General features: G+C 45.3%; 1 protein-coding gene across 1 annotated transcript in view; it reads right to left on the bottom strand.

The window, feature by feature from the left end:
- Window positions 1-568: 568 nt before the first annotated feature.
- STX2 (syntaxin 2) overlaps window positions 569-11,607 on the bottom strand; it is a 23,283-nt gene continuing 12,244 nt past the window's right edge. The window contains exons 6-9 of the mRNA XM_012657655.1: window positions 10,031-10,104; window positions 9,787-9,924; window positions 7,271-7,381; window positions 569-2,153 (exon numbers count right to left, since the gene is read on the bottom strand). Of these exons, the coding sequence (XP_012513109.1) occupies window positions 2,076-2,153; window positions 7,271-7,381; window positions 9,787-9,924; window positions 10,031-10,104 (401 nt within the window). The 3' untranslated portion in view covers window positions 569-2,075. The remainder of the gene's footprint in view (window positions 2,154-7,270; window positions 7,382-9,786; window positions 9,925-10,030; window positions 10,105-11,607) is intronic.

Raw genomic sequence — 11,607 nt, 5'->3', positions numbered from 1 at the left:
AAATACTTCTTTTTTGCTTCTCTGGAAATTCTTTTTAATGTAAACATGAAATATTTGAAGAAATGATAAAAAAGTAACAAATGAATCTGTAAATATATTTTTAAAAATCTGATTTCAAATAGTAGGTACATGAGGCTTAGACATACGAATGTGTCATTTGATAACTGACTTAAATATTTAAATATAATCAAAAAACATTTCCATAACTTCAACTATAAAAAACACAAATTCAGTAAGTACTTCAAATGTAGGAAGAACGACCTGAAAAACACAACGAGAGGTACGACGAGAGGCGAGGACTAAGAAGATTAAGCTTGAAGTGGACGTAACCACGATGGGTTCTCAGGAGCACAGAGCCCTCTGCACGTGGACATGATGATGCAGACAGGCGTGTGAGGGCCGTGTCCGCGCAGGCGTGATCTCGGGACACCCAAATGCCCTTCAGGACAACTGATACCTTCGGCTTAACCACAAATCAGCAAGCGTATACTACTGGCAGGCTAGTTAAAGACCAAAAAAAAAAATATATATATATATATATATATATATATATATATATATATATCTCCGGAATACTCCTGCAGTAATTCTGCGTTCACGGTGAGGGCGGCAAGTCATGAAATGCTACATACAGACCTGGGTCGAAGCTAAGCGGTTGGATGGATAAGCTATGAACGAGTGAAATTCGTAATTGTATTAAATAAGGAACACAGTTTCTAAACTGTCCAATATTACCCACACTTATGGCTTGAATCAAGCATAGACACATTACTTTCGAGCCAGACGATGTTAGAACACAGCCACGTGCTACTACGACCGCGCACGGCCGTGGGGGAGGTCACTGCGTTGCGGGTATCCTTCACGCGCTCATTTAGAATTCTGACCAGTTACTGTCTTAACAGATGTGCGTTCTCTAGCTCACACGTATTATAAACTAAAAACAAATCCTATTATTATCCTAAAAACCATAATGAGCAATAAAAATGTTTAATTATCACAGATCCCTATAAACTTTGGGAATTAACTTTTAAAGTTTGACAGAATATTAGGTACTTAACAGGAACATTTAAGGGATCTGTACAAGTTTAAATTTATGAGAACTGCTCAAAGTCTAGGAGCAATTTCCTTGAGTTTAAAGAGCACTACATCTCGGTTTCATCGCCATCTTAACCTCGGACTTTATCAACATGAACAGGGAAACGCAGACCCCACGTTCAGTGACAAAGAAGAGGCCGTTGTCTTTACACTGCAGCAACTGATTACTTATTACCCTGGGCCAATGAACAGGTAGGAATGGAGCTAAATAATCAAGACTTTCTGGAGGTATCCGGCACATTCCGACCTTCTGGACCAGCGTCACAGAAGGCACGTGCAAGGATGTTTGCGCGGCTTTGCGACCAGCGTTTCCTGTGACGGCGGCGGACTTTGTAAACAACTGTACAAAGACAGTTCTAATATCATGAAGCTTCCTGTTTCATTCCAAAGGCCATATTTAGTGTATAAAATGGGGTAAATTAAGATGTTAATATATTAAACAATTTATAAACATTTAAAATTACAGATATCTTACAAAACAGCTCTGTGATAAAAACTGTTTCTTCAAACAATAAGTAAACACAAATTAAACATAGTACAAAAAGTCTCTTAATTAGCATATATTAGCTGGGAGAAGGGTAGGAAGGAAAGTCTTAGACTTGAAATCTAATAGCTTCACAACATAAAAGTATTCCTAATTAAACTTCACATACATTTTTAACACTGAAATAGTTTAAAAAATTGAAATTTTCAATAATTTCTTATTTCAAGGCAATGGAAACAAGTTTCACTTTGTTAAAGTTTTGTGGTGTGTTTATTAGAGTCCGAGGACATTTGAGCTCACTCCTCACATCCCTTCTGCTCAGTGCTTCACTGGACAAGACATTCTGTTGTGCTTTCTCCTTGAATTCACTGATTAAAAAGTCACTCCCAATGCCCTGCCACGACGTCTTAGATGCATTCCTTAAACGACAGGATGTTGATTTTGTTGCAGATGTGGTCTGAATCTCCAAGGATAAACAGCTCTCGGGATGAGGTTGCTATGACAATGTTGTTGCTAGGATAATTCCAAGGATCACAAGCAATATAACTACACAAACAATAATGAACATCATTTTCTGCAAGATAAAGGAAAACATTAATTGTCAATGTATCAAAGAAATCAACAATGCCACCTGCTGACAAAATCCCTCTGGAACGTAAGTCCATTATCAAGAAAGAACCTCTCAAGGCCACAGAAAACGGAGGGGAATAGAAAACTCCAAAGGCAATGGTTAAGTTCCAGACACCTGTATATTAAATTAAATTAATTTAATGAATTATGTGTCATTAAAACAACTATTTCCTCCTAGAAGGAAAAGGCACCATGTGGGCTTGTAATAAACACTTTCTTTTGATCATAATAAAATTCCAGACCTGCTCTAAACTGGATGCATTGTATATCTTTTTAAAACTTTAAATGAAACTATTTCTCACTGGTTGAAAAAATCCTATCTACCCATGGCCTTACATTTAAGCAAGACAAACACGTATAAGGAACCAACACGACGTCAGCTCATGTTGCGCTGCATTCACAGCCTAGAAGCAGGGCACAATATAGTATTTAAGTTTGTTTTTTTCTTTAATTAACGAGCACCCTCACACAACTGAAAGTTAGATCACCTTTGGCTTAAGAAACCTGGCCTCCAGGAAGCTTGTCTGAGGGAGAAGGGAAGGAAGACACAGAAATGAGGGAAACATCACACTGCTCTCTTCGAAAAAGCAAAGATTCATCATTTTAAATTACAGTGACCAACTGCACACCACATTTTCATCTAAGAAGTCGTGTCTGCTGCACCTGGACAGCTCTAAACCAGAATCAGCACGCGTGCGCCCGATCGATCAGGGCGCGACTGCGGAGATGAATGGGAAGCTGCCTCCTTGAATATTTCCGGGAAAGTCCGACCACTCCCTCATCCTCTCTGCATGTCCTACTACGAACCCTTCTTGGCACCCTCCAGAGGCACACTTTTCCTTTGGCCTCTGATACCTCCCACGAGGCCACCCCGGTGCCCTGGCTCTGCTCCAGCTCTGCACGTGTGCTCTGATCACGTCTGCTACGTCACGTGGGTCCTCTCCTGCCCTCGCTGGCTTTCAGAACGGTTGCTGACTACATGGCATTCAGAGTGCCGGAATCCGGGTGGCCTCTAGTCTCCTGGTGACAGCTCCGGCCACAGGCTTGGGCTTCTCCTCAGGGGAGACGGGACAGCCTGGGAGTCAATCCAGCTTCGAGTGTAAGTCGTGGTTCTGCTGCCGGCTGTCTACAAATCTCAGCCTGTCTCCTTACACGTAAAACGGGCACCCGCCACGCTGCAGGGCCGCGGGGTTAGGGTCACCTCTAGGAAGCAGCCCCGCACCCTGGCCCACCCTGCAGGGCAGGCGGGGGGTACAGTGCCCGGCCTACAGGAAGGCAATCTGCTAAAGGGTGAAAGAGCACATTAAAGTTTTAAAAGCATAAAGACATTAATCGCTGCCTTCATATGCAGAAGTCGCTGCTGGGGGGACCTGGATCTGTTTTACGAGTGAGGACCATTTCGTGCTCATCCTTGTCGCAGGTGCCAGCCCAGGGCCCGGGCTCCAGCCTGCTCTCCAGGGTCACAGACGGGAAGGAGCCTTCTGTGAGTCAACGTCAACGCTGAGCAGCACCCGTGGAAAGAAGTGCGCTTCACCGCGTCCACGCTAAAACTGTAATTTTACCTTTAACGTAGCCATAGTATGGCCACTAGGAAAAACCAAGAAAACACACATTTCAGAAAGAATTATGAAAATATTGGAAAACACCATTATCTTAGTGAAAACATCACATACGCCACGTTTCAGCGGAGCTAAGAGGGAAGACTGAGGAAGGTACAGAAACACTCTGCCTAATAATGACCAAGTGCTCAGGGTCCTTTCTGCCTTCTCGAGAAGGGAAAGTTGACAAACATGTCCCAGAGCTTGTCACTCACGTCATCTCCAGTGTCACCTGCAGCCTGTGTAACCGTCACAGCTGCTTCTCAGCTGGCAGCTGGTGAGCGTCACAGAAATAATCTCAACACTGAGGAGCGGTCGTGACCCTCGTCTCCTCTCTGCCTACGACGTCTGTGGTCACCTCCACACACAAGAGCGAACGCAGCAGGGACGGACGGCCCCAGTCCCGACGCCCCGCGGCACCTCACCGTATCCGCATCACGATTATGCCAGCAGACGTTGACAGAGAAATAACTGGCGCGTCCAACCCTAATCTGCCCGGCAGAAGTCCAACTTAAGGTCCCAGCACGTAAGAAAACCAGAAAGAAAACACAAACTCGACTGAAGTTTGGGCAAAGTTGTTACTCATATAGTGAACAAAAAAAATGGATCCTTGAAATGAATTGAGTATCTTTTATTTGGAATCCTTTAATTAAGAATTAACAGGCATACTAACAGAATAGATAGTTTTTGTTTTAATAAGAAAATATTTTTAAACAAAATAGATGCTGTCGAACAGAAAAGTTCAAGGTGGCTCATACCTGTGAGCCCAGAACCTTGGGAGGCCAAAGTGGGAGGATCGATTGAGCTCAGGAGTTCAAGACCAGCCTGGGCAACAGAGCGAGACTCTGTCTCAAAAATTAAAAAAAAAAAAAAAAAAAAAAAGTCCGACAAAGGATTTTAATCTTAGTCAATGTTTTTTCTTAGCTTTAGATCCACTCTCTCAATTCCACGGTAGAACGAGTTAGTATATTTCACAAAGCATTAATAACTTTCAGTCACAATTATTCTAAAAGTTAAAATTGAGACATAAATTAAAATATTATATGTTAGTTTTTCAGTTGAGAATTAATCTTCACTGATGGGGCCGTGATGTTTAGTGAAGCGTAAAGAGTGACACGTTCTCCCCAGACTGGAAGCGACTAAAGAGACCACAGAGCTGCTGCTGGCCACACTGTCACCCTCAAGTGATACAAGTAACATTTTATTATTTTTAAGTCTATTAAAATTGAGCAAGCACTATTATTGGTTAATTGTGAAAATTAGTAAGGAAATGAGTTAATTGGTTACTTACTGCCGCCCTGGCAGGCAGGCCGCTGCCGTCCTCCACACCATCACTTGCCAACTGACAAGCCAATGATTAGAGCAATCACGACAACCAGAACCACTGACACAGCGAAAATTATCCACTTCTTCTGTCAAAGAAAAGCAAGCTGATTATGTCAGGGTTAATTTCACATTGCCACGTTAAAAGACAGCCTTCGTTTAAAACAAAACAATCCATCAGAACTCTAAGTTACAGGACATGAGCCTGGCAATTTTTAGTTCTCAAAAAGAGCGACTTTTAACTTATTAAAGGCAGGTTAGTTGAAGAGAAAAGCTAACTCTCAGAGTGTTAGGTTTCACCAGAGGGGGAGCAGTGTGATCACACTGTTTTGGTGCCTTGTGACGGACGGAGACCACAGTTAACTTTCACACACACAGGCGTGCGCAGCCAGCTGGGCGCACTGAGAATGCGCCGTCCTCGCGGGACGCCTGCGCCACACGGCGCTCGCCCTGCGCTCGCCCTGCGCTTGTCTGTGTGCTGCTGACGTGCCGCGTGGAAAACACCCTTCCCACGGGTGCTGCTGCCCCGAGCCCCACGCGGCTGCCCTGGGCGTGAGCGCAGGACGCCAGGGCAGGAAGACCGACTGGGGCAGACGTGGCGGGAGAGCAGGCAGCGGCAGGGCCGCACTCAGGGTGGCTTTAGTTCTCAGGCATTTAATCCAAAGGCGGAGATAACGCTGAGGCAGACATCACACCCTGGACCAGCTCACAGTCTGGCGACGCGCAGACCCCGAGCGCGGATGAAGTCGGCTGACTTATCCGCGGGTAAGAATGAAAAGGTGTCAGACCCGTCTTTCTTCTTCACAAAACCAGTGAATTTTCACTGAGGTTCTCACTGGACTGACGTGCTTATGTCATGGAGAAAAGGAAGGGAACTGCCTTTTTTAGTGGAAGCCAACTCTGTGCCTGGAACTAAGCTGGGCACTTTATGTCTGTATCTGTCACCTGAATCTACATCAAGGGTCAATATTTCAAGAACCCATCACACAAAATAACGTGGGAAACAATGTCTGATATTTCAACGATCACATTTAGACACGCCCAAGACAGAGTCACGTGCTCTGCAGGCTGACGTCACAGCCCGCACGCACGTCCTGGGCGAGAGTGCCCACGGGCAGTGGTTCCCACGCGCAACCTGACTGCTTTCTCCTCACACCGTGAACGCGTCTCCTGCTGACCTCACGCGGAAACACCCCCTGACCTGCCCTGAGCCCCACCCTCCTCTTCAGCAAGGAGCGATGACAGCGCCCAAGCAGCGGCCTGGTGCCGCCTGTCGGTCCTTCCGCACACCGCAGGGAGACGAGGGACTGTCGGGCGGGCACACAGCGAGACTCGGGGAGAGTTTCCCAGCCCCTCGGAACTTAAATTGTGGTTCCATGGTTTCCTTGGAAGAACTTTCATTCACACCAACACTGAAGAACCAGATGCAGGCGGGAGCTCATTTACAGAGCCCACGGCATCCTCGGCACCCCGCGCATCAACAAACGGAGGTGACGGTGCGGAAAACCCATCTCTCGAGTTTCAGAGGCAGTAGGATAAAATGCCTAAGTTAGTAAAGTAAGTTTACATTTTGGCCCCAGTAACAAACAAAAAATCACACGAGATTCCCTTAACCCTTCTGAATGCGAAGTATGTGGCCCTTAAGCGAGACGCCATTCTTCGGAGGATCTCTGCAAGCGGGTGCTACGCAAGATCTTAGGGTCACAGTCTCAAATAACTCTCCTTTCCTCCAAACCTAAGAAGTACCAAACAACCTAAGTAAGAATAAATGTTCATTGCGTAAAACGCGTAACCAACAATTTTTAGGAGAATTCATAATCCCACCAGTTTTGTAGCTACCTCCCAGTGACCACCCAAGAAACGGACTCTCAAATTCAAACTCCTCCCACCCAGAGAAGGGAAACAGCACTGCCTCTGGTTGTGAAGGGTTCTAACTACTTAGAACACAGAACAGTTCATACTCAACATGCTTTATCTAATACATTTTTAGCAAAAACAATTATTTCAGTTTAAAACAAAACATTTATTTAAGGGATTTTTATTTCTTGAAATACCTGTTACGCAGGCTTACCTTAACGTATTACAACTTGAAACCAACTGAAAAGAAAAACACACTTTAATTCTTTAAAGCCAAACTCACCCTTCTCGCTTTGCTGCGATATCTAACAGCTTTTTTGGTTTCCTCTTTCGCATGTTCTACATAGTCCGCGGCATTCGTAACGTTCTTTTCTATGTTGTTGATCATTTCGCCCTTAAAACGAAAAGTTTCCAACTTAGAAAATATTTTAAATGACTTAACTGTGCATCTTAAGACAACCATGTAACAAAGTGTCTGTGTAAACACAATGTGCATGTAATGGATACTGAATTCTTCTCACACTTACAGAAAGGGAAACAGTGAGGCCATTTGTAAATGCGCCGGATATCAAAGCAATCAATACTGACTTTGTATTTTTAAAAGAATCTAAAGGAATGGGCGAAGGTGTTGGCAGTTACAGGCACATGGAGCGGACTTTGAGATGCGCTTTACTGCGAACTCGAGCACGATGAGGAGGCAGCGAGCTTCAGCAGAAGCTGACGTTTACTGATACGCACAGACAGATGAAATACAAAGAATGACATCTCTTCTAACAGGTGGAAAACTGTTATTCTTTAAAGTATCAGTAAACTAAGGATCGCTTGTGCCTGACACTGAGGTGACACGTTAAGGAGCAGAAATGTAAGCGGACGTGACGGCGGCGAAGCGTGGGAGGAAGCACAGTACCTGGTCCTCTGTCCCCCGGCAGACAGCGTCTGCAGCAGTGCGCAGCAGAGCGGTGGAGAATGACGGACAGTTAACTCACTCGTTCACAATCAAACCTGCCAGTAACTGTGACTACACACACATTCTGAATTGCACGAGTCAATATAACGCAACGCTCACAGGCTTCTCTAAGGAAACAACGCAACAAGGCTAAGAACAGAGCAGTTTTTCTGAGGGAAATGCTTCTGGTATAGAACAACTATGACGTCTAGGGTACTATAAAATCTTTAGTAATCACAAAGAGAAGCTACCATTCTTATGACCCAGCTGGTTCCCTTCGGGATACTTCCTGAAAATAAGACGCTGGCGGCAATCCAGCTCCCCGCCTGCTGCATCCTGAATGGCTACGGGTCCACCACCCAGCAAGGAGCAAGGCTGTCCCAGCCCCGTGCGGTGTCGGTTTCCGTCAGCAGGTGCCCGTACCTGAGCTGTCCACACACGCCTCTGGGACGCGGTCCCTGGCGATACGGTGCTCTTTAAGGGGTTAGTGAGGCACGTGGGAACAAGCCCCCACGTGGGGATGTCCTACCACCTCGCACAGCCCGGCCGTCTCGGCAAGCAAGCGAATCGGACTGGAACCTTCCTAGAGGACGAGCCCAGCCGAACAGACCCCGCCCTCGCGGGAGGGTGGGGAAATGCTTTACTGGGGCGGGTCCAGGGAGCCTTTCCGCTTCGCCTGCTGGCCACCTGAATCCCACCCAGACGCTGAACCCACAAAGGACGGAGTCCTCACCCCACACGGCACTTGGCAAACCCGGGAGGCCCTCGCTTGGGGTCACAGGAGCTGGGTGAGCATCCACACACCCGACAGATACGCACCATCTCGTGCTCTACGCTGAACTGCGCGTATTTCTGTAAACCGCATCGACACCCCGGCTCTCTCAGAAAGGCCCCCGCCCGCCCGCGCACTGCAGACAGCACCGCGCCCCGTGGAAGCTTTTCCTCGTGTCACAGGTGGATCCCTTTGGGGTTTATTCCTTTAGGTACTTCTCCCAATTATCACTGTACTAAATGCTCTGATAGAAAACTTGCAAATACTACATTTAGAGAAGAAAACTAAAATTCCCACAGCCTCACTGTTGTTACACTGGTGTATTTCTTTCATTCTGTGACTACTGTTTTATATAGCCTAGTTCATGCCATGTGTGTATGAATGTATGTATGTATTTATATATATTTATACATATATATGGATATATGCATGAGATCTTTTGTATCTCCCGTTTATCTTAATTCTAACAGAAACATTTGTATATTTCATTAAAAATTTTCCACACACAAAAAAGTCTATATTGCCTTATATTTGCCCAAAAAGCTGACCTATGCACGCACCATAATTTAATTACCCAGGGCTGGGCATGGTGGCACACGCCTGTATTCCCAGCACTTTGAGAGGCTGAGCGGGGAGGACTGCTTAATGCTTGTGGCCAGGAGTTTGAGACCAGCCTGGGCAACACAGCATGACCCTGTCTCCAGAAAAAAATTTTTTTAAAAATTAGCTGGGCGTGATGGATCATGCCTGAGTCCTAGCTACTTGGGAGGCTGAGACGGGAGGATCACTTGAGCCCAGGAGGTCAAGGCTACAGTGAGCTATGACCGTGCCATGGCCCTGCAGCCTGTGTGACAGAGCAAGACCCTATCTCTAAAAAATAAAATAAAAATATAAAAAAAAATTTAATTAACCAGACCAGTCCCTTACTTTTGAAAGATTAAGCTGTTTCCGGCATTTCAGTGCTACACATACACTGTAATCAACTTTCGCATTTTGAGGTTGGATCTAAAATGAGGGCTTTCCTACACACAGTGAGATCAGACACAAGACCCCCCAGAGCGGCAGGGACGCCTGTGGTCACCTGGGTCTCCACGAACATGGCCATGTCCATGAACATGTCGTGCAGCTCACGGATGCTGGTCTCCAGCTTCATGATGTCCTTGTGACGAGACTCGATCTCATTGAGAGCTTGTCTAGTAATTTGTGAATCTGATATAATCTTGGAAAAACAAAAACAAAAGGGTATTACTGAGCTCATGGCTGGCGTGGCAGTGAGGATGAGCATCCGCCCGGAGCACAGGGCGCGACGCCACGGGCGCACTCACGTCGCACGTGAAGATGGAAGGCCTCCCGCTCTCCAGCACCTCCTCCAGCTCCGCGTCCGTTATGGTCCTCCCAGCTGCAAGAGCAACGATTAGCCACTCACAACGCGGCACAGCTCAGCAACGAGGCCTTTCCGGCCCTGAGTTAGCAGCTAAACTCTAATGAGCCGTCCACGCTTTACAACACGGGTGTTCTGCTCTTTCGAATATCTGAGCAAGGCAGGTGTTAAAGATGAGAGAAATGAACCTGAGACCAAGGAACAGGAAAACTGAAAACACTCAGGAAAACTTCATAAATGTCGTAAATAATAAAATCTCATTTTATTAACAGTATTAGTGAGAAACAAGTATGCAAAGGAAACTGATGAACAATGATTTGCACGTCACTCTTCCTGCAAGTGGAGCTCTGGCGTGTGGAAAGGGGATTATGCCAAATGTGGCATCCATTAAACGGACGTAAATAAAGACCAGTAATGAGAGTCAGATGCCTTAACACTTCCCATGTTTGGGTGGTTAATATTTTCCTTTTAAGTAAAATGTGTTCATGCTTTCTAAGAAACATGTACACAGGCTTTTGGAAAAACCTGACAATTACAACTTTTCAGTCTGTGCCACAAAAGACAAAATTAAATGGATAAATGTCATAATAGTTAAAACATCATTTAATGTGAATGTTCACAACAGCATTATTCATAATGGCCAAAAAGTGGAGACAATCCAAATGTCGTCCATCACCTGACCAATGGCTAAACAAACTGTGGTCCATCCTGTAACGGAATGTTACTAACCAATGGTGGCCGCCCACCGTCAGGATGGAACACTGCCCAGCCACAGAAGGGAGGAGTTGTGACACATCCTATGATGTGGCTGAACCTTGAAAAAACTGTGTTAAGCAAAAGAAGTCACGGAAGACCACGTATGTGTCAGTCCATCGCGTGACGTGCAGAATGGGAAGGCAGCAGAGCTAGAAAGCAGAGCAGTGGCTGCCCAGGGCTCAGGGGAGGGAGACGGGGAGTGTGATGGTGACACGGAACAGTGACAATGTCCTAAAGTCCACTGTGGTGACACACTAAAAGCACTAAATTGGTTTTACTATGAGAATTATACTCAATAAAATTGTTATTGTAAAATGTCACCTAATGGAGAAACATTTAAAGTTAGTAAATTGTAAAATTCGTTTACTTAATCTTACACTTTTTTGGGAGACACAATTGTCAATCCTATTAAAAATCTAATTCAAAACAGCTCAATAAGGAAATTCTCTGAGTTCTTCCATCTTTTAAACAAGATGAAACGTATTTTAAATAACGTAAAATATAATCATCAAAACTAAAAATTACTGCTGACTTCTCATGTTAACACAGCTGTTTCCGTATCCCAACAATACGATGCGAAAGCTGCAATTACTGAATCAGTTCTTACTGGCTAACGGCTACGTCTGAGAAACAACCTGGCGTTTCAGAGCATAAAATGCAGTATCCATCAGTAATTCTGAAATCGAAAAAGTTACAAAAACTGTTTTTTCCCGGCCGGGCGCGGTGGCTCACGCCTGTAATCCTAGCTCTCTGGGAGGCCGAGGC

Source organism: Propithecus coquereli, unplaced genomic scaffold (genome assembly GCF_000956105.1).
Source record: "Propithecus coquereli isolate 6110/MARCELLA unplaced genomic scaffold, Pcoq_1.0 Scaffold556, whole genome shotgun sequence".
Taxonomy (NCBI): Eukaryota; Metazoa; Chordata; class Mammalia; order Primates; family Indriidae; genus Propithecus; species Propithecus coquereli.
This window is presented reverse-complemented; position numbering and strand designations above follow the sequence as displayed.